Below are 27,270 nucleotides of genomic sequence, written 5' to 3'. Positions count from 1 at the left end.
TTCACATTGTCCTCTTGGCCAATGAGGCAGCCGTGCCATGTGAATTCACATTGTCCTCTTGGCCAATGAGGCAGCCGTGCCATGTGAATTCACATTGTCCTCTTGGTCCAATGGTGTGATGAGGCAGCCGTGGCATGTGAATTCACATTGTCCTCTTGGTCCAATGGTCAAGACGCATGGTTTTTCCAACGTGGGAGACCCTGGTTCAGATCCCATCCATGACATACACACAGACGGCATTATTTAAAACAAGAGAGTTTTAATAGAAATTATAAAAAGGTACAAACAAAACAAGATTCATCAGGTTGAAAGCAATGACATGTTCAACAGCAGAAAAAGGCTCCCATCCCACCCTTCCCTCTCCCACAGCCCTCTTCATTGGAAATGAGGTACAATAGCACTTAAGAATGACCACCGTGTGTACTACACAGCTGGAATGGTAACAATAACCTTGCCCAATCACAAAGACACCCCTATACGGGGAGTAGAGAGGTAGAGAGTAGGGGCTAGAGAGTAGGGAGTAGGGGGCAGAGAGTAGGGCGTAGAGAGTAGGGGGTAGAGACTTGGGGGTAGAGACTTGGGGGTAGAGACTAGGGAATAGAGAGTAGTGGGCTAGAGAGTAGTGGGCTAGAGAGTAGTGGGCTAGAGAGTAGGGGGGTAGAAACTAGGGGTGTATTTGAGATTAGACACTCCAGGGTAATGAAGCACACAGGTGGAGTAGATGAGCCCTGATGTCCCGTAGAAAATAACTGACGATCCAGAACAGAACAGCCAGGCCAGACGATCCCCACAGCAAAACAGCCAGGCGATCCAGACCTGACTAGACGAGCCAGAGTAGAACAGCCAGGCGATGATCCTGACGATTCAGCCCGAGCAGCCTCGGCAGCCACAGTGGGTGCACTCTATAATCCTCCCCTGTAGAGAGGGAGAGAGACAGAGACAGAGACAGACAAGACAGACAGAGCGAGAGAGAGCGAGAGCGAGAGAGGGGTTAACCCACTAGCAACTGAAATGGGGAGGAACAAACATGAATTTGTCCAATAAGGAACCATCGTTCTCGTTGCAACATGTTTTGCTAAGGTGTGCACTAATGAATACACCTCAGGTGTGTGTGAGATATAAAATGACAGTGTACCGAAAGTAGTATTATAGTATAGTAGTATTATAATGTAGCAGTATTAGAGTGTAGTATTATTGTAGTGCAGTAGTATTATAGTGCAGTAGTACTACAGTGTAGTAGTATTATAGTGTAGTAGTATTATAGTGCAGTAGTACTAGAGTGCAGTAGTACTAGAGTGCAGTAGTATTATCGTGTAGTAGTATTATAGTGCAGTAGTGATGTGTATAGTGCAGTAGTATTATAGTGCAGTAGTATTATAGTGCAGTAGTACTACAGTGTAGTAGTATTATAGTGTAGTAGTGATGTCTATAGTGCAGTAGTATTATAGCGCAGTAGTATTATATTGTAGTAGTATTATAGTGCAGTGGTATTATAGTGTAGTGGTATTATAGTGCAGTAGTATTATAGTGCAGTGGTATTATAGTGCAGTGGTATTATAGTGCAGTAGTATTATAGTGCAGTAGTATTATAGTGCAGTAGTATTATAGTAGAGTAGTATTATGGTGTAGTAGTATTATAGTGCTGTAGTATTATAGTGGAGTAGTATTATAGTGGAGTAGTATTATGGTGCAGTAGTATTATAGTGCAGTAGTATTATAGTGCTGTAGTATTATAGTGCAGTAGTATTATAGTGCTGTAGTATTATAGTGGAGTAGTATTATGGTGCAGTAGTATTATAGTGCAGTAGTATTATAGTGCAGTAGTATTATAGTGCTGTAGTATTATAGTGGAGTAGTATTATGGTGCAGTAGTATTATAGTGCAGTAGTATTATAGTGCAGTAGTATTCTAGTGTAGTAGTGATGTGTATAGTGCAGTAGTATTATAGTGTAGTAGTATTATAGTGTAGTAGTATTATAGTGTCATATTGATGTGTATAGTGCAGTAGTATAATAGTGCAGTAGTATTAGAGTGTAGTATTATTGTAGTGTAGTAGTATTATAGTGTAGTAGTATTATAGTGCAGTAGTATTATAGTGCAGTAGTATTATAGTGCAGTAGTGATGTGTATAGTGCAGTAGTATTATAGTGTAGTAGTATTATAGTGTAGTAGTATTATAGTGTCATATTGATGTGTATAGTGCAGTAGTATAATAGTGCAGTAGTATTAGAGTGTAGTATTATTGTAGTGTAGTAGTATTATAGTGCAGTAGTATTATAGTGCAGTAGTATTATAGTGTAGTAGTGATGTGTATAGTGCAGTAGTATTATAGTGTAGTAGTATTATAGTGTCATATTGATGTGTATAGTGCAGTAGTATAATAGTGCAGTAGTATTAGAGTGTAGTATTATTGTAGTGTAGTAGTATTATAGTGCAGTAGTATTAAAGTGTAGTAGTATTATAGTGCAGTAGTATTAAAGTGTAGTAGTATTATAGTGCAGTAGTATTATAGTGCAGTAGTAGTATAGTGCAGTAGTATTATAGGGTAGTAGTATTATAGTGTAGTAGTATTATAGTGTAGTAGTATTATAGTGCAGTAGTATTATAGTGTAGTAGTATTATCTTGTTGTAGTATTATAGTGGAGTAGTATTATGGTGCAGTAGTATTATAGTGTAGTAGTGATGTGTATAGTGCAGTAGTATTATAGTGCAGTAGTGATGTGTATAGTGCAGTAGTATTATAGTTTAGTAGTATTATAGTGTAGTAGTATTATAGTGTAGTAGTATTATAGTGTCATATTGATGTGTATAGTGCAGTAGTATAATAGTGCAGTAGTATTAGAGTGTAGTATTATTGTAGTGCAGTAGTATTAAAGTGTAGTAGTATTATAGTGCAGTAGTATTATAGTGCAGTAGTATTATAGGGTAGTAGTATTATAGTGCAGTAGTATTATAGTGTAGTAGTGATGTGTATAGATAGTGCAGTAGTATTATAGTGTAGTAGTATTATAGTGTAGTAGTATTATAGTGTAGTAGTACTACAGTGTAGTAGTATTGTGTAGCAGTTTGCTCTTGGGGACTCTACAGATGTACAGTGTATTATAGTAGTATTATAGTAGTATTATAGTATTGTAGTATTATAGTGCAGTAGTATTATAGTGCAGTAGTGATGTGTATAGTGCAGTAGTATTATAGTGTAGTAGTATTATAGTGTAGTAGTATTATAGTGTCATATTGATGTGTATAGTGCAGTAGTATAATAGTGCAGTAGTATTAGAGTGTAGTATTATTGTAGTGTAGTAGTATTATAGTGCAGTAGTATTATAGTGCAGTAGTATTATAGTGTAGTAGTGATGTGTATAGTGCAGTAGTATTATAGTGTAGTAGTATTATAGTGTCATATTGATGTGTATAGTGCAGTAGTATAATAGTGCAGTAGTATTAGAGTGTAGTATTATTGTAGTGTAGTAGTATTATAGTGCAGTAGTATTAAAGTGTAGTAGTATTATAGTGCAGTAGTATTAAAGTGTAGTAGTATTATAGTGCAGTAGTATTATAGTGCAGTAGTAGTATAGTGCAGTAGTATTATAGGGTAGTAGTATTATAGTGTAGTAGTATTATAGTGTAGTAGTATTATAGTGCAGTAGTATTATAGTGTAGTAGTATTATATTGTTGTAGTATTATAGTGGAGTAGTATTATGGTGCAGTAGTATTATAGTGTAGTAGTGATGTGTATAGTGCAGTAGTATTATAGTGCAGTAGTGATGTGTATAGTGCAGTAGTATTATAGTTTAGTAGTATTATAGTGTAGTAGTATTATAGTGTAGTAGTATTATAGTGTCATATTGATGTGTATAGTGCAGTAGTATAATAGTGCAGTAGTATTAGAGTGTAGTATTATTGTAGTGCAGTAGTATTAAAGTGTAGTAGTATTATAGTGCAGTAGTATTATAGTGCAGTAGTATTATAGGGTAGTAGTATTATAGTGCAGTAGTATTATAGTGTAGTAGTGATGTGTATAGATAGTGCAGTAGTATTATAGTGTAGTAGTATTATAGTGTAGTAGTATTATAGTGTAGTAGTACTACAGTGTAGTAGTATTGTGTAGCAGTTTGCTCTTGGGGACTCTACAGATGTACAGTGTATTGATATGGTATAGTAGTGTAGTAGTACTATAGTATTGTGTTGCAGTAGTATTATAGTGTAGTAGTATTGTGTTGCAGTAGTATTATAGTGTAGTAGTACTATATAATTGTGTAGTAGTACTCACCACCTCCAGTTTGCTCTTGGGAACTCTACAGATGTAGTGTATTGATATGGTATAGTAGTACTATAGTATTGTGTAGTAGTACTATAGTATTGTGTAGTAGTACTATAGTATTGTATTATAGTGTAGTAGTACTATAGTACTCACCACCTCCAGTTTGCTCTTGGGAACTCTACAGATGTAGTGTATTGATATGGTATAGTAGTACTATAGTATTGTGTAGTAGTACTATAGTATTGTGTAGTAGTACTATAGTATTGTATTATAGTACTATAGTATTGTATTATAGTGTAGTAGTACTATAGTACTCACCACCTCCAGTTTGCTCTTGGGAACTCTACAGATGTACAGTGTATTGATATGGTATAGTAGTGTAGTAGTACTATAGTATTGTGTAGTTGTACTCACCACCTCCAGTTTGCTCTTGGGAACTCGACAGATGCAGTTGGTTCCAAAGTTGGTGTCTCGTGTCTGGATGCAGCGAAGGCAGCACAGGTTCTCGTATCCCTGCTTCTTCCACTTAGCGATCAGGTTCTTATCAGCATAACTCTCCTTTATACAGTAGTCATACAGTTCTACACACACACACACACACACAGACACACAGAGCATTATACATAAAAACCCAACCCAAAAAATAAGCCAACTAAACATTAACCCTGTCCTGTAGTTACTACAGTAGCCTGTCCTGGAGGTCCCTACAGCAGCCTGTCCTGGAGGTCCCTACAGGAGTCTGTCCTGGAGGTCACTGCAGGAGCCTGTCCTGGAGGTCACTGCAGGAGCCTGTCCTGGAGGTCCCTGCAGGAGCCTGTCCTGGAGGTCCCTGCAGGAGCCTGTCCTGGAGGTCCCTGCAGGAGCCTGTCCTGGAGGTCACTGCAGGAGCCTGTCCTGGAGGTCACTGTCCTGGAGGTCCCTACAGCAGCCTGTCCTGGAGGTCCCTACAGCAGCCTGTCCTGGAGGTCACTGTCCTGGAGGTCACTACAGGAGCCTGTCCTGGAGGTCACTGCAGGAGCCTGTCCTGGAGGTCACTGCAGGAGCCTGTCCTGGAGGTCACTGCAGGAGCCTGTCCTGGAGGTCACTGCAGGAGCCTGTCCTGGAGGTCACTGCAGGAGCCTGTCCTGGAGGTCACTGCAGGAGCCTGTCCTGGAGGTCACTGCAGGAGCCTGTCCTGGAGGTCCCTACAGGAGCCTGTCCTGGAGGTCCCTACAGGAGCCTGTCCTGGAGGTCCCTACAGGAGCCTGTCCTGGAGGTCCCTACAGGAGCCTGTCCTGGAGGTCCCTACAGGAGCCTGTCCTGGAGGTCCCTACAGGAGCCTGTCCTGGAGGTCCCTACAGGAGCCTGTCCTGGAGGTCCCTACAGGAGCCTGTCCTGGAGGTCACTACAGGAGCCTGTCCTGGAGGTCACTACAGGAGCCTGTCCTGGAGGTCACTACAGGAGCCTGTCCTGGAGGTCACTACAGGAGCCTGTCCTGGAGGTCACTACAGGAGCTCTGCTGACGGCCTTCCTCTTATATACCATCTACCTCTGCTGACGGCCTTCCTCTTATATACCATCTACCTCTGCTGACGGCCTTCCTCTTATAGACCATCTACCTCTGCTGACGGCCTTCCTCTTATATACCATCTACCTCTGCTGACGGCCTTCCTCTTATAGACCATCTACCTCTGCTGACGGCCTTCCTCTTATAGACCATCTACCTCTGCTGACGGCCTTCCTCTTATAGACCATCTACCTCTGCTGACGGCCTTCCTCTTATAGACCATCTACCTCTGCTGACGGCCTTCCTCTTATAGACCATCTACCTCTGCTGACGGCCTTCCTCTTATAGACCATCTACCTCTGCTGACGGCCTTCCTCTTATAGACCATCTACCTCTGCTGACGGCCTTCCTCTTATAGACCATCTACCTCTGCTGACGGCCTTCCTCTTATAGACCATCTACCTCTGCTGACGGCCTTCCTCTTATAGACCATCTACCTCTGCTGACGGCCTTCCTCTTATAGACCATCTACCTCTGCTGACGGCCTTCCTCTTATAGACCATCTACCTCTGCTGACGGCCTTCCTCTTATAGACCATCTACCTCTGCTGACGGCCTTCCTCTTATAGACCATCTACCTCTGCTGACGGCCTTCCTCTTATAGACCATCTACCTCTGCTGACGGCCTTCCTCTTATATACCATCTACCTCTGCTGACGGCCTTCCTCTTATATACCATCTACCTCTGCTGACGGCCTTCCTCTTATATACCATCTACCTCTGCTGACGGCCTTCCTCTTATATACCATCTACCTCTGCTGACGGCCTTCCTCTTATAGACCATCTACCTCTGCTGACGGCCTTCCTCTTATATACCATCTACCTCTGCTGACTGCCTTCCTCTTATATACCATCTACCTCTGCTGACGGCCTTCCTCTTATATACCATCTACCTCTGCTGACGGCCTTCCTCTTATAGACCATCTACCTCTGCTGACGGCCTTCCTCTTATATACCATCTACCTCTGCTGACTGCCTTCCTCTTATATACCATCTACCTCTGCTGATGGCCTTTCTCTTGTAGAACAAGTCGAAGATATATCTGCTCCTCTGATGATGCAGTCTGAATATCGGCCACAGGGACTCCACCTTCCGCTTTCCCTCGTGAGGCTCCGTCTCGGCTGGAAGAAGACAATCACAGCTCGTCATCAATAAAATACAGGAATTATCCAAGATTCACATTATCCAAGATAACCGTTATCCAAGATTCACATTAATTCATACATCACCTTTATATTGTAGCTAGCTAAATAGCTACTGGCTGGCTGGTTGGTCTACTGAACAACTAAATAAAAACGCAACATGTAAAGTGGTCCCCTGTTTCATGACCTGAAATTATTATTATTTTTTAAATCCCAGAAATTTCATTTAAAAAAAGAAACTAAATCTCTTTCAAATGTTGTTTTGACATTTTAAGACACTTCCTACAATTCTACACAGTTTTTTTTTCGCACACCAAATTTTTTTGCACAACTTTGTTTACCTCCCTGTTCGTGAGCATTTCTCCTTTGCCAAGATAATCCACCCACCTGACAGGTGTGGATTATCAAGAAGCTGATTAAAACAGCATGATCGTTACACAGGTGCACCTTGCGCTGGGGATAATAAAAGGCCACTCTAAAATGTGAAGTTTTGTCACAACACAATGCCACAGATGTCTCAAGTTGAGGGAGCGTGCAATTGGCATGCTGACTGCAGGAATGTCCACCAGAGCTGTTGCCAGAGAATTCAATGTTCATTCCTCTACCATAAGCCACCTCCGTCATTTTAGAGAATTTGGCAGTGTGTCCAACCAGCTTAACACCCACAAACCACACCAGCCCAGGTCCTCCACATCCACATGGGATCGTCTGAGACCAGCGACCCGGAGACTTGATGAAACTGTAGGTTTGCTCAGCTAAATAATTTCTCCACAAACTGTCAGAAACTCATCTGCGTGCCCGTTTTCCTCACCAGGGTCTCGACCTGACTGCAGTTCGGCTTCGTAACCAACTTCAGTGGGCAAATGCTCATCTTCGATGGCCCCTGGTATGCTGGTGAATTATGCTCTTCACAGATTAATCCTGGTTTTGACAGCATGTATGGCATTGTGTGGGCGAGTGGTTTGCTGATGTCAACATTGTGAACAAAGTGCCCCATGGTGGTTGTGGGGTTATGGTATGGGCAGGCATAAGCTACATACAACTAACTCAATTGCATGTTATTGATGGCAATTTGAATGCACAGAGATACCCGTGACGAGATCCTGAGGCCCATTGTTGCGCCGTTTATTCGCCACCATCACCTCATGCTTCAGCATGATAATGTACGGCCTCATGTCGCAAGGATCTCTACATAATTCCTGGAAGCTGAACATGTCCCAGTTCTTCCATGGCCTGCAAACTCACCAGACATGTCACCCACTGAGCATGTTTGGGATGCTCTGGATCGACGTGTACGACAGCGTGTTCCAGTTCCCACCAATATCCAGCAACTTCACACAGCCATTGAAGAGGAGTGGGACAACATTCCAACAGGCCACAATCAACATCCTGATCAACTCTATGAGAAGGAGATGTGTCACGCTGCATGAGACAAACGGTGGTCACACCAGATACTGACTGGCCAACAGATGCATATCTGTATCCCCTGTCATGTGAAATCCACAGATTAGGGCCTAAATAATTTTTTTCAGTTTAAGGATTTCATTATATAATAACTCAGTAACATTTTTTAAATGTGTTGCATGTTGCGTTTATATTTTTATTCAGTGTAGTTAACTTAGAAGCTACCTATATAACGTCAACATTTTGGGTCATGATTTTCGAGGGTATCTGAACAAGAACACACAATAGGAAATAGGAACCATACAGACACGAGTAAATAAGTTAACGGCAGACAGCGGTAGGCATCTGGCTGTCACAGCTCGTCATACCATAAAACAGCTTGGGAACATAGCTAGCGAAATGAGTACTAGTTGACTGGTTAAATATCCTAAACAAATGTCAACATTGTGTAGACATGATGTTAGCGGAGCCTCGTTTGGTACGGACTTAACTAGCTTAGGTGGCTAACATTATTACCTAGCTACAATTACCTTCTCTCATTTTTTGGTCTAATTCGTCCAATGTCGGTTCAATCAACTCCCAGCCATCCGGAGGTGGTTTCCTGCTCCTCTTCACTTTCGGCATTGTGTTGAATCAAACGGATTTATTTAACCAAAAACAACAACAACCTTATTTCTCCCCCGTCCTATTTTTGTGTATTGATTTCGTAGGCCTGCTCACCGTCGCTTCTTATTGACGTCACCCCGTAGAGGTTTTTCAGCTTCAGCTCGATCCTCGCACGATATGTACGTCACTCAATTCTATTTCATTCAATTGGGGCTTTTGCCGCGTTCAAAACAACCGGGAACTCGGAAATCTCCGACATCAGTGAGTTCAAAACAACCGGGAACTCGGAAATCTCCGACTTCAGTGCGCTCAAAACAACCGGGAACTCGGAAATCTCCGACTTCAGTGCGTTCAAAACAACCGGGAACTCGGAAATCTCCGACTTCAGTGCATTCAAAACAACCGGGAACTCGGAAATCTCCGACTTCAGTGCGCTCAAAACAACCGGGAACTCGGAAATCTCCGACTTCAGTGCGTTCAAAACAACCGGGAACTCGGAAATCTCCGACTTCAGTGCATTCAAAACAACCGGGAACTCGGAAATCTCCGACTTCAGTGCGTTCAAAACAACTAGGAGCTGGGGGGAAAAAAGTGTTCAGATGCTCTTGATCAACTTGTACCACAGCATGTTCCAGTTCCCGCCAATATCCAGCAACTTCTCACAGCCATTGAAGAGGAGTTGGATAAAATTTTCCGGGCCCCAATCAACAGCCTGATCAACTGTATGCAAAGGAGGTGTCATGCAGCGTGAAGGAAATTGTGGTCACACCAGATACTGACTGGTTCTGATCCACACCAGATACTGACTGGTTCTGATCCACACCAGATACTGACTGGTTCTGATCCACACCAGATACTGACTGGTTCTGATCCACACCAGATACTGACTGGTTCCGATCCACACCAGATACTGACTGGTTCCGATCCACACCAGATACTGACTGGTTCCGATCCACACCAGATACTGACTGGTTCTGATCCACCCCAGATACTGACTGGTTCTGATCCACCCCAGATACTGACTGGTTCTGATCCACACTAGATACTGACTGGTTCTGATCCACCCCAGATACTGACTGGTTCTGATCCACCCCAGATACTGACTGGTTCTGATCCACACCAGATACTGACTGGTTCTGATCCACACCAGATACTGACTGGTTCCGATCCACACCAGATACTGACTGGTTCTGATCCACACCAGATACTGACTGGTTCTGATCCACACCAGATACTGACTGGTTCTGATCCACCCCAGATAATGACTGGTTCTGATCCACACCAGATACTGACTGGTTCTGATCCACCCCAGATACTGACTGGTTCTGATCCACCCCAGATACTGACTGGTTCTGATCCACACCAGATACTGACTGGTTCTGATCCACACCAGATACTGACTGGTTCTGATCCACACCAGATACTGACTGGTTCTGATCCACACCAGATACTGACTGGTTCCGATCCACACCAGATACTGACTGGTTCCGATCCACACCAGATACTGACTGGTTCTGATCCACACCAGATACTGACTGGTTCTGATCCACACCAGATACTGACTGGTTCTGATCCACCCCAGATAATGACTGGTTCTAATCCACACCAGATACTGACTGGTTCTGATCCACACCAGATACTGACTGGTTCTGATCCACCCCAGATACTGACTGGTTCTGATCCACCCCAGATACTGACTGGTTCTGATCCACCCCAGATACTGACTGGTGTGTCTGTGATCGACAGATGCACATCTGTATTCCCAGTCATGTCAAATCCATAGATTAGGGCCTAATGAATTAATTTAAATGGACTGATTTCCACATATGAACTGTAACTTGTTCAGTGTAGCTAAATCATGATTATATTTGACTGATATAATACCATCAACAGGTTAGACAGGTCCATGTATTTATTTGGTTATTTTTCTGACAAAAGGCTGTATCATAAATAACTACTCATTATTTATTTTACATCAGTCACAGTCAATATACCCACAATGCATCAGGAATTTGATGCTCTGGAACCCTGGGTCCCGCCCCTCTTGTGGCCTCCTCTTCCATCCCCTTCTCTTCTCCATCCTAGACATCTGATAACGGGATGTAAAAGTGGTGTATTCTGTTTTCTCTTGTCCAGTCGTTTCAGTGTAGAAGACAGACAGGAGTTAGAGAGGAGGATTTCAGTGTAGAAGACAGACAGGAGTTAGAGAGGAGAATTTCAGTGTAGAAGACAGAGGAGAGTTAGAGAGGAGGATTTCAGTGTAGAAGACAGAGAGGAGTTAGAGAGGAGAATTTCAGTGTAGAAGGTAGAAGCCAGAGGGTAGTTAGGTAGAGAGAAGGTAGTGATTTTACCTGATAATGGACATTTGAACACTCAAACTGGACAGTTTTATCTCCATCTCTTCATTCAAAGACTCAATCATGGACTCTCTTACTGTCAGTTGTTTCTGCTTTGCATGATGTATTAGTGTCTCGACCTTCTCGCCCTTTGTGCTGTTGTCTGGGCCCATTTCACCATGTGTTCTCTGACATACACTCACTAAAGATCTAAACCCTGACAATAAAAAAAAAGATCCCTTCCTGGGTGAAACGGGCTACCCCAGGATGTAAATCATGCGCACCCTGGAACTAGGCTAGTTAACAGATATGTTAGCTAGGTACACCCAGTGTGTGGGTGGGAGCTTTTCTCCTGAGTGATGAAGGACTGGCTGGATTGTGGGTCAAATAGTAAAATAACATTAAAAGGCTTTAAATGGTAAGAGAGTCCAGCCTATTGATATTTTATGTGGCGCCAGCGTGAGATACGGGTTGAAAAACGTACCTCGAAACTGGGATGGGATACGGGTTGAAAAACGTACCTCGATACAGGGATGGGATATGCCACTGCACTCCAAATGTTACCTTCATCCTCACTGCTCCACCGAGAAGATTGAAATACCGCTTATTCCCCCCCCCCCGAAAAACGTCACTTTTCGTCCTCATGCTAACTAGCATTATTCACAGCAGCCATCATGAAATGACATGTTTGTGTTGAACAACAAAAGAGCTGATTGGCTAACGCATTTCAAAATGGCTGCGGTGGTTACCACATGAGGATAAAAATGGCAGTTTTCCTGGAAAACAAGTAGTGTGAATTTTTTAAATATTTTTATTTATTTAACCTTTATTTAACTAGGCAAATCAGTTAAAGAACAAATTCTTATTTTCAATGACGGCCTAGGAACAGTGGGTTAACTGCCTTTGGAGTATGGTGGCTTATCCCAGTGCGTTACCCTTTCCAGCCCATATCTCACACTAGCTCAATGGGGAGCTTAATGTAACCATGGTTGCATTCTGACCCCAGTGCAGCTCTGTGTAAACAAGCGTAATTATAGGGTCGGCATCTTCTGGCAAGTTCACATCCAGACTCTCTCATAGATCGATTAGTCGGCCTTTTAACCCCCCTCCAGGTCAAAGGTTAGAGTTCAACCTGCCCGCCTTCTGGAGGCAGGAGAAACAAGATGGGAGATCAACAAGACCTGTCTTAGTTAATCTAACTTTTCCCACTGTTGATTTCTACACATTAAAAAATATATACAATTAGCTAGACAAAGCAATCTAGCTCCCACGCCTTTTTATGGTTGATATATCAGCTACCAAAAGCGAGATTTCACAGATTAGCTGATTGCTAACTGCCATTAGACAGCTAGGCTAGGCTAAGCTAGCTTGTTTCTGTCTGGTCGGAGCGGGGTTAGACTGCTAAGCTAGGCTAGCTTGTTTCTGTCTGGTCGGAGCGTAGTGAGACCTGCCATCATGCAGGACCTGATAGCCACCGTGGACCACATCAAGTTTGATCTAGAGATAGCTGTGGAGCAGCAGCTGGGGGCTCAGCCTCTCCCTTTCCCCGGGATGGACAGTAAGTAGTCGCTACTTACTAAGTTAGCCAGTTAGCTAACGTTAGCTAGGTACTGTTGTAGTTTTAGCTTGGTAGCATAGCTTGGCTAGCTAACTTCTTAACTGGTTTTATTGTTAGGTGTTTTTGCAGAGTTTGAGGATTATGTATGGTTTTGTATTGTAACTTCCTGTGTCTGTGCAGAGTCCGGGGCTGCTGTGTGTGAGTTCTTCATGAGAGCAGCCTGTCTCAAAGGTGAGAGTATTATCGGTGATGAGTTCTCTCTATGTGGCTACTACAGCCTCCTCTACAAGTGTGTGTGTGTGTGTCTGCTGGGGGATGTGTGTATAAACTGATCTGTAAGTGTCTGTGTGTAAATGTATTTAATGAATTGACTAGTGTGTGTGTGGATAGGAACTGACCCAGTGTGTGTGTGGATAGGAACTGACCCTGTGTGTGTGTGGATAGGAACTGACCCTGTGTGTGTGTGGATAGGGACTGACCCAGTGTGTGTGTGTATAGGGACTGACCCAGTGTGTGTGGATAGGAACTGGCCCAGTGTGTGTGGATAGGAACTGACCCAGTGTGTGTGTGGATAGGAACTGACCCAGTGTGTGTGTGGATAGGGACTGACCCAGTGTGTGTGTGTATAGGGACTGACCCAGTGTGTGTGGATAGGAACTGGCCCAGTGTGTGTGGATAGGAACTGGCCCAGTGTGTGTGTGGATAGGAACTGGCCCAGTGTGTGTGTGGATAGGAACTGACCCAGTGTGTGTGTGGATAGGAACTGTCCCAGTGTGTGTGGATAGGAACTGACCCAGTGTGTGTGGATAGGAACTGACCCAGTGTGTGTGTGGATAGGAACTGACCCAGTGTGTGTGTGGATAGGAACTGACCCGGTGTGTGTGTGGATAGGAACTGACCCGGTGTGTGTGTGGATAGGAACTGACCCGGTGTGTGTGTGGATAGGAACTGACCCGGTGTGTGTGTGGATAGGAACTGACCCGGTGTGTGTGTGGATAGGAACTGACCCGGTGTGTGTGTGTGGATAGGAACTGACCCGGTGTGTGTGTGGATAGGAACTGACCCGGTGTGTGTGTGGATAGGAACTGACCCGGTGTGTGTGTGGATAGGAACTGACCCGGTGTGTGTGTGGATAGGAACTGACCTGGTGTGTGTGTGGATAGGAACTGACCCGGTGTGTGTGTGGATAGGAACTGACCCGGTGTGTGTGTGGATAGGAACTGACCCGGTGTGTGTGTGGATAGGAACTGACCCGGTGTGTGTGTGGATAGGAACTGACCCGGTGTGTGTGGATAGGAACTGACCCAGTGTGTGTAGGAACTGACCCAGTGTGTGTGTGTGGATAGGAACTGACCCTGTGTGTGTAGGAACTGACCCTGTGTGTTTGTGGATAGGAACTGACCCAGTGTGTGTGTGTGGATAGGAACTGACCCAGTGTGTGTGTGTGGATAGGAACTGACCCAGTGTGTGTGTGTGTGGATAGGAACTGACCCAGTGTGTGTGTGTGGATAGGAACTGACCCAGTGTGTGTGTGTGGATAGGAACTGACCCAGTGTGTGTGTGTGGATAGGAACTGACCCAGTGTGTGTGTGTGGATAGGAACTGACCCAGTGTGTGTGTGTGGATAGGAACTGACCCAGTGTGTGTGTGTGGATAGGAACTGACCCAGTGTGTGTGTGTGGATAGGAACTGACCCAGTGTGTGTGTGTGGATAGGAACTGACCCAGTGTGTGTGTTGCTGCAGGTGGGATGTGTCCGTTCCGTCACATCAGTGGGGAGAAGACGGTGGTGTGTAAACATTGGCTCAGAGGACTCTGTAAGAAGGGAGACCAGTGTGAGTTCCTACACGAGTACGACATGACCAAGATGCCCGAGTGTTACTTCTACTCCAAGTTCGGTACGTCGCTGGGGGTTTATGTCACCTTTTATTGAACCAGGCAGTTAAGAACAATTTCTTATTTTACAATGACGGCCTCCTGCGGGGACGGGGCCTGGGATTAAACATACAAATCAATTATAGGACAAAACAACAGAGACAAGAGAGACACCACTACATAAAGAGAGACCTAAAGACAACACACATCACAACAAGAGAGACAACACTAAATAGAGACCTAAAGACAACAACACATAACAACAAGAGAGACACCACTACATAAAGAGAGACCTAAAGACAACACACACATAACAACAAGAGAGACAACACTACATAAAGAGAGACCTAAAGACAACACACATAACAACAAGAGACACCACAACACCACTACATAAAGAGAGACCTAAAGACAACACACATAACAACAAGAGAGACAACACTACATAAAGAGAGACCTAAAGACAACACACATAACAACAAGAGAGACAACACTACATAAAGAGAGACAACACTACATAAAGAGAGACCTAAAGACAACACACATAACAACAAGAGACACCACAACACTACATAAAGAGAGACCTAAAGACAACACACATAACAACAAGAGACACCACAACACTACATAAAGAGAGACCTAAAGACAACACACATAACAACAAGAGAGACAACACTACATAAAGAGAGACCTAAAGACAACACACATAACAACAAGAGACACCACAACACCACTACATAAAGAGAGACCTAAAGACAACACACATAACAACAAGAGACACCACAACACCACTACATAAAGAGACCTCAGACAACAACACACATCACGACAAGAGAGACAACACTACATAGAGACAACACTACATAAAGAGACCTCAGACAACAACACACATCACGACAAGAGAGACAACACTACATAGAGAGACAACACTACATAAAGAGAGACCTAAAGACAACACACATCACAACAAGAGAGACAACACTACATAAAGAGAGACCTAAAGACAACACACATCACAACAAGAGACACCACAACACCACTACATAAAGAGAGACCTAAAGACAACACACATCACAACAAGAGAGACAACACTACATAAAGAGAGACCTAAAGACAACACACATAACAACAAGAGACACCACAACACCACTACATAAAGAGAGACCTAAAGACAACAACACACATCACAACAAGAGAGACAACACTACATAAAGAGAGACAACACTACATAAAGAGACCTCAGACAACAACACACATCACAACAAGAGAGACAACACTACATAAAGAGAGACAACACTACACAAAGAGAGACCTCAGACAACAACACACATCACAACAAGAGAGACAACACTACATAAAGAGAGACCTCAGACAACAACACACATCACAACAAGAGAGACAACACTACATAAAGAGAGACCTCAGACAACAACACACATCACAACAAGAGAGACAACACTACATAAAGAGAGACCTAAAGACAACAACACACATCACAACAAGAGAGACAACACTACATAAAGAGACCTGTATCTGCTAACTGTCTACTGGTGCCCCCCCGTCTGTATCTGCTAACTGTCTACTGGTGCCCCCCCATCTGTATCTGCTAACTGTACTGGTGCCCCCCATCTCTATCTGCTAACTGTCTACTGGTGCCCCCCCCATCTGTATCTGCTAACTGTCTACTGGTGCCCCCTCCCCCATCTGTATCTGCTAACTGTCTACTGGTGCCCCCCCATCTGTATCTGCTAACTGTCTACTGCAGTGTCCCCCCGCATCTGTATCTGCTAACTGTCTACTGGTGCCCCCCCGTCTGTATCTGCTAACTGTCTACTGGTGCCCCCCATCTGTATCTGCTAATTGTCTACTGGTGCCCCCCCATCTGTATCTGCTAACTGTCTACTGGTGCCCCCCCCCCCCCCCATCTGTATCTGCTAACTGTCTACTGGTGCCCCTCCATCTGTATCTGCTAACTGTCTACTGGTGCCCCCCCCATCTGTATCTGCTAACTGTCTACTGGTGCCCCCCCGTCTGTATCTGCTAACTGTCTACTGGTGCCCCCCTCCATCTGTATCTGCTAACTGTCTACTGGTGCCCCCCCGTCTGTATCTGCTAACTGTCTACTGGTGCCCCCCCATCTGTATCTGCTAACTGTACTGGTGCCCCCCATCTCTATCTGCTAACTGTCTACTGGTGCCCCCCCATCTGTATCTGCTAACTGTCTACTGGTGCCCCCCCCCATCTGTATCTGCTAACTGTCTACTGGTGCCCCCCTCCATCTGTATCTGCTGACTGTCTACTGGTGCCCCCCCATCTGTATCTGCTAACTGTCTACTGGTGCCCCCCCATCTGTATCTGCTAACTGTCTACTGGTGCCCCTCCATCTGTATCTGCTAACTGTCTACTGGTGCCCCCCCGTCTGTATCTGCTAACTGTACTGGTGCCCCCTCCATCTGCTAACTGTCTACTGGTGCCCCCTCCATCTGTATCTGCTAACTGTCTACTGGTGCCCCCCTCCATCTGTATCTGCTAACTGTCTACTGGTGCCCCCCCATCTGTATCTGCTAACTGTCTACTGGTGCCCCCCCCATCTGTATCTGCTAACTGTCTACTGGTGCCCCTCCTCCATCTGTATCTGCTAACTGTCTACTGGTGCCCCCCCCATCTGTATCTGCTAACTGTCTACTGGTGCCGCCCCATCTGTATCTGCTAACTGTCTACTGGTGCCGCCCCATCTGTATCTGCTAACTGTCTACTGGTGCCCCTCCATCTGCTAACTGTCTACTGGTGCCCCCCCATCTGTATCTGCTAACTGTCTACTGGTGCCCCTCCATCTGCTAACTGTCTACTGGTGCCCCCCCCCATCTGTATCTGCTAACTGTCTACTGGTGCCCCACCCATCTGTATCTGCTAACTGTCTGTCTACTGGTGCCCCCCCATCTGTATCTGCTAACTGTCTACTGGTGCCGCCCCATCTGTATCTGCTAACTGTCTACTGGTGCCCCCCCCCCATCTGTATCTGCTAACTGTCTACTGGTGCCCCCCTCCATCTGTATCTGCTAACTGTCTACTGGTGCCCCCCCCATCTGTATCTGCTAACTGTCTACTGGTGCCCCCCCGTCTGTATCTGCTAACTGTCTACTGGTGCCCCCCCATCTGTATCTGCTAACTGTACTGGTGCCCCCCATCTCTATCTGCTAACTGTCTACTGGTGCCCCCCCCATCTGTATCTGCTAACTGTCTACTGGTGCCCCCTCCCCCATCTGTATCTGCTAACTGTCTACTGGTGCCCCCCCATCTGTATCTGCTAACTGTCTACTGCAGTGTCCCCCCGCATCTGTATCTGCTAACTGTCTACTGGTGCCCCCCCGTCTGTATCTGCTAACTGTCTACTGGTGCCCCCCATCTGTATCTGCTAATTGTCTACTGGTGCCCCCCCATCTGTATCTGCTAACTGTCTACTGGTGCCCCCCCCCCCCCCATCTGTATCTGCTAACTGTCTACTGGTGCCCCTCCATCTGTATCTGCTAACTGTCTACTGGTGCCCCCCCCATCTGTATCTGCTAACTGTCTACTGGTGCCCTCCCCCCATCTGTATCTGCTAACTGTCTACTGGTGCCCCCCCCCCCCCATCTGTATCTGCTAACTGTCTACTGGTGCCCCCCCCCCCCCATCTGTATCTGCTAACTGTCTACTGGTGCCCCCCCCATCTGTATCTGCTAACTGTCTACTGGTGCCCTCCCCCCATCTGTATCTGCTAACTGTCTACTGGTGCCCCCCCCCCCCCATCTGTATCTGCTAACTGTCTACTGGTGCCCCCCCCCCCCCATCTGTATCTGCTAACTGTCTACTGGTGCCCCCCCATCTGTATCTGCTAACTGTCTACTGGTGCCCCTCATCTGCTAACTGTCTACTGGTGCCCCCCCCCATCTGTATCTGCTAACTGTCTACTGGTGCCCCACCCATCTGTATCTGCTAACTGTCTGTCTACTGGTGCCCCCCCATCTGTATCTGCTAACTGTCTACTGCAGTGCCCCCCCATCTGTATCTGCTAACTGTCTACTGGTGCCCCCCCATCTGTATCTGCTAACTGTCTACTGGTGCCCCCCCATCTGTATCTGCTAACTGTCTACTGGTGCCCCCCCCATCTGTATCTGCTAACTGTCTACTGGTGCCCCCCCCATCTGTATCTGCTAACTGTCTACTGGTGCCCCCCCAACTGTATCTGCTAACTGTCTACTGGTGCCCCCCCCATCTGTATCTGCTAACTGTCTACTGGTGCCCCTCCATCTGCTAACTGTCTACTGGTGCCCCCCCCATCTGTATCTGCTAACTGTCTACTGGTGCCCCCCCCCCCATCTGTATCTGCTAACTGTCTACTGGTGCCCCCCCATCTGTATCTGCTAACTGTCTACTGGTGCCCCTCCATCTGTATCTGCTAACTGTCTACTGGTGCCCCCCCATCTGTATCTGCTAACTGTCTACTGGTGCCCCCCCCATCTGCTAACTGTCTACTGGTGCCCCCTCCATCTGTATCTGCTAACTGTCTACTGGTGCCCCCCCCATCTGTATCTGCTAACTGTCTACTGGTGCCCCCCCCCCATCTGTATCTGCTAACTGTCTACTGGTGCCCCCCCCATCTGTATCTGCTAACTGTCTACTGGTGCCCCCCCCATCTGTATCTGCTAACTGTCTACTGGTGCCCCCCCCATCTGTATCTGCTAACTGTCTACTGGTGCCCCCCCCATCTGTATCTGCTAACTGTCTACTGGTGCCCCCCCATCTGTATCTGCTAACTGTGCATGTCTCTGTGTGTCTAGGAGAGTGCAGTAACAAGGAGTGTCCGTTCCTCCACATCGACCCAGAGTCTAAGATCAAAGACTGTCCCTGGTATGACAGAGGCTTCTGCAAACATGGTACGTCCCTCTCGCTCTCTCTCCTCTTCTCTTCTCTTCTCTCTCTCCCCTCTCTCTCTCCTCCCCTCTCACTCTCTCGCTCTCTCTCCTCTTCTCTCCTCTTCTCTTCTCTCTCTCCCCCTCTCCCCCCTCTCTCTCCTCCCTCTCCCTTCCCTCTCTCTCCTCCTTCTCCCTTCCCTCTCTCTCCTCCCCTCTCTCTCCTCCCTCTCTCTCGCTCTCTCTTCTCTTCTCTTCTCTCTCTCCCCTCTCCCTCCTCTTCTCTCTCTCCCCTCTCCTCCCTCTCTCTCCTCCCTCTCCCTTCCCTCTCTCTCCTCCCTCTCCCTTCCCTCTCTCTCCTCCTTCTCCCTTCCCTCTCTCTCCTCCCCTCTCTCTCCTCCCTCTCTCTCGCTCTCTCTTCTCTTCTCTTCTCTCTCTCCCCTCTCCTCCTTCTCTCTCTCCCCTCTCCTCCCTCTCTCTCCTCCCTCTCCCTTCCCTCTCTCTCCTCCCTCTCCCTTCCCTCTCTCTCCTCCCTCTCCCTTCCCTCTCTCTCCTCCCTCTCTCTCGCTCTCTCTCCTCTTCTCTTCTCTTCTCTCTCTCCCCTCTCCTCCCTCTCTCTCCTCCCTCTCCCTTCCCTCTCTCTCCTCCCCTCTCTCTCCTCCCCTCTCTCGCTCTCTCTCCTCTCCTCTTCTCTCTCTCCCCTCTCTCTCCTCTTCTCTCTCTCCCCTCTCCCCCCTCTCTCTCCCTTCCCTCTCTCCTCCCCTCTCTCTCGCTCTCTCTCCTCTTCTCTCGCTCTCTCTCCTCTTCTCTCTCTCCCCTCTCCCCCCCTCTCTCTCCTCCCTCTCCCTTCCCTCTCTCTCCTCCCCTCTCTCTCGCTCTCTCTCCTCTTCTCTCTCTCCCCTCTCCCCCCTCTCTCTCCTCCCTCTCCTCTCTCTCTCCTCTTCTCTCTCTCTACTCACTCACTCACACTGCTCCAGCACTAAAAGACTAAACCAACCAATGGTTCACAGCAGCAGGTGTCTCTTCTTCCTCAGAACATCAACTGTCATTTCCTGTTCACTTCCTGATGATTCTACATGTTGAATCACCTCTCTCTCCTCCCTCTCTTCTCCCTCTCACTCCCCTCTCTCTCTTTCTCACTCCCCTCTCTCTCTCCCTCCCTCCCCTCTCTCTCTCTCCTCTCTCCCTCTCTCCTCCCTCCCTCCTCTCTCTCTCTCTCTCTCCTCCATACCTCCCTCCTCCCTCCTCCCTACCTCTCTCTCTCTCTCCCTCCTCCACAGGTCCAGACTGTAGACATCGCCACACCAGAAGAGTAATCTGTATGAACTACTTGGTTGGTTTCTGTCCAGAGGGCCGGTCCTGTAAATTCATGCAGTGAGTTTATTCTCTTATTCAGTCTGTTCAATATTCACCTTTTATAACCTCTACTGTAGAGGTATTCAACTGTTACCCTGCCTGGTCTGGGATACTGTAGAGATCTTCAACTGTTACCCTGCCTGGTCTGGGATACTGTAGAGATATTCATCTGTTACCCTGCCTGGTCTGGGATACTGGGATACTGCAGAGGTATTCAACTGTTACCCTGCCTGGTCTGGGATACTACAGAGGTATTCAACTGTTAGACTGCCTGGTCTGGGATACTACAGAGGTATTCAACTGTTACCCTGCCTGGTCTGGGATACTACAGAGGTATTCAACTGTTACCCTGCCTGGTCTGGGATACTGCAGAGGTATTCAACTGTTACCCTGCCTGGTCTGGGATACTGCAGAGGTATTCAACTGTTACCCTGCCTGGTCTGGGATACTGGGATACTGCAGAGGTATTCAACTGTTACCCTGCCTGGTCTGGGATACTGTAGAGATATTCAACTGTTACCCTGCCTGGTCTGGGATACTGTAGAGATATTCAACTGTTACCCTGCCTGGTCTGGGATACTGCAGAGGTATTCAACTGTTACCCTGCCTGGTCTGGGATACTGGGATACTGCAGAGGTATTCAACTGTTACCCTGCCTGGTCTGGGATACTGTAGAGATATTCAACTGTTACCCTGCCTGGTCTGGGATACTGGGATACTGCAGAGGTATTCAACTGTTACCCTGCCTGGTCTGGGATACTGCAGAGGTATTCAACTGTTACCCTGCCTGGTCTGGGATACTGCAGAGGTATTCAACTGTTACCCTGCCTGGTCTGGGATACTGGGATACTGCAGAGGTATTCAACTGTTACCCTGCCTGGTCTGGGATACTGCAGAGGTATTCAACTGTTACCCTGCCTGGTCTGGGATACTGCAGAGGTATTCAACTGTTACCCTGCCTGGTCTGGGATACTGTAGAGATATTCAACTGTTACCCTGCCTGGTCTGGGATACTGCAGAGGTATTCAACTGTTACCCTGCCTGGTCTGGGATACTGTAGAGATATTCAACTGTTACCCTGCCTGGTCTGGGATACTGCAGAGGTATTCAACTGTTACCCTGCCTGGTCTGGGATACTGCAGAGGTATTCAACTGTTACCCTGCCTGGTCTGGGATACTGTAGAGATCTTCAACTGTTACCCTGCCTGGTCTGGGATACTGTAGAGATATTCAACTGTTACCCTGCCTGGTCTGGGATACTGGGATACTGTAGAGATATTCAACTGTTACCCTGCCTGGTCTGGGATACTGCAGAGATATTCAACTGTTACCCTGCCTGGTCTGGGATACTGCAGAGGTATTCAACTGTTACCCTGCCTGGTCTGGGATACTGCAGAGGTATTCAACTGTTACCCTGCCTGGTCTGGGATACTGTAGAGGTATTCAACTGTTACCCTGCCTGGTCTGGGATACTGTAGAGGTATTCAACTGTTACCCTGCCTGGTCTGGGATACTGCAGAGATATTCAACTGTTACCCTGCCTGGTCTGGGATACTGCAGAGGTATTCAACTGTTACCCTGCCTGGTCTGGGATACTGCAGAGGTATTCAACTGTTACCCTGCCTGGTCTGGGATACTGTAGAGGTATTCAACTGTTACCCTGCCTGGTCTGGGATACTGGGATACTGTAGAGATATTCAACTGTTACCCTGCCTGGTCTGGGATACTGCAGAGGTATTCAACTGTTACCCTGCCTGGTCTGGGATACTGCAGAGGTATTCAACTGTTACCCTGCCTGGTCTGGGATACTGCAGAGGTATTCAACTGTTACCCTGCCTGGTCTGGGATACTGCAGAGGTATTCATCTGTTACCCTGCCTGGTCTGGGATACTGCAGAGGTATTCAACTGTTACCCTGCCTGGTCTGGGATACTGTAGAGATCTTCAACTGTTACCCTGCCTGGTCTGGGATACTGTAGAGATATTCAACTGTTACCCTGCCTGGTCTGGGATACTGGGATACTGTAGAGATATTCAACTGTTACCCTGCCTGGTCTGGGATACTGCAGAGATATTCAACTGTTACCCTGCCTGGTCTGGGATACTGCAGAGATATTCAACTGTTACCCTGCCTGGTCTGGGATACTGCAGAGGTATTCAACTGTTACCCTGCCTGGTCTGGGATACTGGGATACTGTAGAGGTATTCAACTGTTATCCTGCCTGGTCTGGGATACTGCAGAGGTATTCAACTGTTAGACTGCCTGGTCTGGGATACTGGGATACTGCAGAGGTATTCAACTGTTACCCTGCCTGGTCTGGGATACTGTAGAGGTATTCAACTGTTACCCTGCCTGGTCTGGGATACTGCAGAGGTATTCAACTGTTACCCTGCCTGGTCTGGGATACTGTAGAGGTATTCAACTGTTACTCTGCGTGGTGAATAGCAGTGGAACTGGCTTTGAGTTCCAGATTAGAATTTGAGTTAACGCCCCTCCATCCTGAGTAGCACCTCTTGGTCATATTTATATCCTCTCTGAATCCAGGAGGAGGTAATACTACAGTAACCATAATCCTCTCTGATTCTGAGTCCTCTCAGAGCCCTCTGGGTCAAGTGGTGCACTGTAAAAGTCATAGCATTTAGGGCGCAGGCCGTGAGATGAAATGAGTCCAGAATAATGAGTGTGTTTTCTGCAGCCCGCGGTTTGAGCTGCCGATGGGAGCCACAGAACAGCCTCCTCTACCAGCACAGATACTGGGTCACCAGAAGGTAGGACACACACAGTCGCTCTCTCACCCCATCTCTCTCTTTCGCCCCGTCTCTCCCTCTCTCTCTGTCTCACTCTGTCTCTCTCTGTCTCTCTCTGTCTCTCTCTCTCCCTGTCTCTCTCTCCCCGTCCCTCTCTCTGTCTCTCTCTGTCTCTCCTGTCTCTCCCTGTCTCTCTCTCCCTGTCTCTCTCTCCCCGTCTCTCTCTCCCCGTCCCTCTCTCTCCGTCCCTCTCTCTGTCTCTCTCTCTCGCCCCGTCCCTCTCTCTCTCTCTCCCTGTCTCTCTCTCCCTGTCTCTCTCTCTCCCTGTCTCTCTCTCCCTGTCTCTCTCTCCCCGTCCCTCTCTGTCTCTCTCTCTCTGTCTCTCTCTCCCCGTCCCTCTCTGTCTCTCTCTCTCTCGCCCCATCCCTCTCTCTCTCTCTCTCTCTCTCTCTCTCTCTCTGTCTCTCCCTGTCTCTCTCTCTCTGTGTCTCTCTCTGTGTCTCTCTCTGTGTCTGTCTCTGTGTCTCTCCCTGTCTCTCTCTCCCTGTCTCTCTCTCTCTGTCTCTCTCTCTCTCTCTCTGTCTCTGTCTCTCTCTCTCTCTCTGTCTCTCTCTCTCCCTGTCTCTCTCCCTCTCTCTTTCACACACACTGCACTTCGCTCTTTATATTCAACTTAATTTATATTTCTTTCCTCTCTACCTGTCCTCGTCCAAGCCGATGCCTTCGCTTGGCCGCTCGTCCCTGTCACTCATCCAGCTGACCAATCCCGGGGGAGGTGCAGGTCCTCACCAGCATCAACACCATCAACGCCAGCCATACTCCTCTGGTCCCAGCATGCATCAGCACCACAACAACATGGGAGGAGGGAACAGGGGTCCACGCCCACTAGACCAGGTCACCTGCTACAAGGTAAACAGAGACCACACACGTCTGTCACACAGCCCTGTTTCAATATCAATATACCTGTGTTTGTGTCAGGCTGGGATTCAATCTATTTGTTGGCCCACAATGCAATGTTCCCCGCATTCACAGTAAAAGCTGTAGATTGCATTCTGAAATTGCCTTTTAAAAGCCGCATTGTGGACAACCAGTGATCAGATTGAATCCCAGCCTCCATCTCTGTGATTAACACTCGTCTCTCTCTCTCTCTCTCTGTCTGTAGTGTGGTGAGAAGGGCCACTATGCCAATAAATGCACCAAAGGACACCTGGCCTTCCTCAGTGGACAGTAACTCTCTCACAACGCCGTGGTTGGACTCCGTTCAGCTGGAAGACAGCGGAGAGCAGAGCACAACGTCTGTAGATTGAGATGCTATTTTGAAAACTTCCAAGTCCTTCGCTGAGTCGTCAGGAACCCTGGACCTCTGGACAGACAGACCTGTTTCTAGATCGGACAGACAGACAGACCTGTTTCTAGAACGGACCGACAGACCTGTTTCTAGAACGGACCGACAGACCTGTTTCTAGAACGGACAGACAGACCTGTTTCTAGAACGGACAGACAGACCTGTTTCTAGATCGGACCGACAGACCTGTTTCTAGATCGGACAGACAGACCTGTTTCTAGATCGGACAGACAGACCTGTTTCTAGATCGGACAGACAGACCTGTTTCTAGAACGGACAGACAGACCTGTTTCTAGAACGGACAGACAGACCTGTTTCTAGAACGGACAGACAGACCTGTTTCTAGATTGGACAGTGCTTCTGACGCTTTGATCAAATCCTTCTGTTGGATTAACCTTTAACCCCGGGACACTTTTGGGACCCAAGCTGGGATTGGTACTTCTATCCATACAATTCTGTCAGATTGCTTCATGTGCTTCAGGGAGGGTAGAGGAAGTGTGTAACGGAGCCAACTGTGGTTTATCTGAAGCCTTGATTTTTGTTCATCCATGGACTCAAACGTTGAACGATTCGACCCAGGTTTCGATCAACATATTGGAACGATATCCGATCTTCAGACCTTCTTGTATGTGAGTGAAGAGACTAGTATACATTCTAACCAAGGGTCTGACCTGTTGTTCATCCTGAATACCCCATTTTACTGGCTTCAGACTCAACCTTCAATGAATTGAAATAGAACTCTTGAGCTGTGATGTTGCTGTGTTGGATCCTTTCACAGCTTTTTCCCCCCAGAGGAGGAGGAGGAGGAGGTGGTGAGATCTGGTCTGACCGATCTGTGTTGCCTTTTGTAGATTACACACAATTTCAGTATGTTCTAGTTTTGTAAAAATACAACAAACCTGTTCAGGTCAGTCTCTTGTTCCTCCTGGTCTAGTCTGTAAAATACAATAAACCTGTTGCTCCTGGTCTGTTAAATACAATAAACCTGTTCAGGTCAGTCTCTTGTTCCTCCTGGTCTGTAAAATACAATAAACCTGTTCCTCCTGGTCTGTAAAATACAATAAACCTGTTTCTCCTGGTCTGTAAAATACAATAAACCTGTTTCTCCTGGTCTGTAAAATACAATAAACCTGTTCCTCCTGGTCTGTTAAATACAATAAACCTGTTCCTCCTGGTCTAGTCTGTTAAATACAATAAACCTGGTCCTCCTGGTCTAGTCTGTTAAATACAATAAACCTGGTCCTCCTGGTCTAGTCTGTAAAATACAATAAACCTGTTCCTCCTGGTCTGTAAAATACAATAAACCTGTTCCTCCTGGTCTGTTAAATACAATAAACCTGTTCCTCCTGGTCTGTTAAATACAATAAACCTGTTCCTCCTGGTCTGTTAAATACAATAAACCTGTTCCTCCTGGTCTGTAAAATACAATAAACCTGTTCCTCCTAGTCTGTAAAATACAATAAACCTGTTCCTCCTGGTCTAGTCTGTAAAATACAATAAACCTGTTCCTCCTGGTCTGTAAAATACAATAAACCTGTTCCTCCTGGTCTGTAAAATACAATAAACCTGTTCAGGTCAGTCTCTTGTTCCTCCTGGTCTGTAAAATACAATAAACCTGTTCCTCCTGGTCTAGTCTGTAAAATACAATAAACCTGTTCCTCCTGGTCTGTAAAATACAATAAACCTGTTCCTCCTGGTCTGTAAAATACAATAAACCTGTTCAGGTCAGTCTCTTGTTCCTCCTGGTCTGTAAAATACAATAAACCTGTTCCTTCTGGTCTGTAAAATACAATAAACCTGTTGCTCCTGGTCTGTTAAATACAATAAACCTGTTAAATACAATAAACCTGGTCTGTGCTTCTCCACCTGCATTGCTTGCTGTTTGGGGTTTTAGGCTGGGTTTCTGTACAGCACTTTGAGATATCAGCTGATGTACGAAGGGCTATATAAATAAATTTGATTTGATTTGATTTGATTTGTTAAATACAATAAACCTGTTCAGGTCAGTCTCTTGTTCCTCCTGGTCTGTAAAATACAATAAACCTGTTCCTCCTGGTCTAGTCTGTAAAATACAATAAACCTGTTCCTCCTGGTCTGTAAAATACAATAAACCTGTTCCTCCTAGTCTGTAAAATACAATAAACCTGTTCAGGTCAGTCTCTTGTTCCTCCTGGTCTGTAAAATACAATAAACCTGTTCCTCC

General features: G+C 46.5%; 2 protein-coding genes across 4 annotated transcripts; one reads left to right on the top strand and one right to left on the bottom strand.

Moving 5' to 3' along the window:
• Positions 1–311: 311 nt before the first annotated feature.
• LOC109886606 (protein BUD31 homolog) lies at positions 312–11,980 on the bottom strand. 3 transcript variants are annotated; one of them, XM_031814028.1, is made up of 5 exons: positions 11,311–11,980; positions 10,958–11,048; positions 6,806–6,928; positions 4,677–4,843; positions 312–915 (listed from the first exon to the last, which is right to left on the bottom strand). In XM_031814028.1, exons 2-5 carry the CDS (start codon positions 11,046–11,048, stop codon positions 865–867), a joined length of 432 nt encoding a protein of 143 aa, XP_031669888.1. In that variant the 5' UTR covers positions 11,311–11,980; the 3' UTR covers positions 312–864. The 3 variants fall into 3 exon arrangements, with proteins under 3 accessions (XP_031669888.1, XP_031669887.1, XP_031669886.1); XM_031814027.1 differs by having other exon boundaries at positions 11,817–11,920; XM_031814026.1 differs by lacking the exons at positions 10,958–11,048; positions 11,311–11,980 and adding an exon at positions 8,884–9,137.
• Positions 11,614–26,064, top strand: LOC116359934 (cleavage and polyadenylation specificity factor subunit 4). Its single transcript, XM_031814025.1, has 8 exons — positions 11,614–12,853; positions 13,034–13,084; positions 14,598–14,750; positions 19,548–19,643; positions 20,900–20,993; positions 23,671–23,743; positions 24,437–24,631; positions 24,885–26,064. The coding sequence occupies exons 1-8, from the start codon at positions 12,751–12,753 to the stop codon at positions 24,951–24,953; spliced, it is 834 nt and encodes a 277-aa protein (XP_031669885.1). The 5' UTR covers positions 11,614–12,750; the 3' UTR covers positions 24,954–26,064.
• Positions 26,065–27,270: the final 1,206 nt, after the last annotated feature.

This window comes from Oncorhynchus kisutch, unplaced genomic scaffold (genome assembly GCF_002021735.2).
Source record: "Oncorhynchus kisutch isolate 150728-3 unplaced genomic scaffold, Okis_V2 Okis06b-Okis10b_hom, whole genome shotgun sequence".
Classification (NCBI taxonomy): Eukaryota; Metazoa; Chordata; class Actinopteri; order Salmoniformes; family Salmonidae; genus Oncorhynchus; species Oncorhynchus kisutch.
The sequence above is the reverse complement of the archived record's forward strand: the minus strand, read 5'-3'. Positions and strand labels throughout refer to the sequence as shown.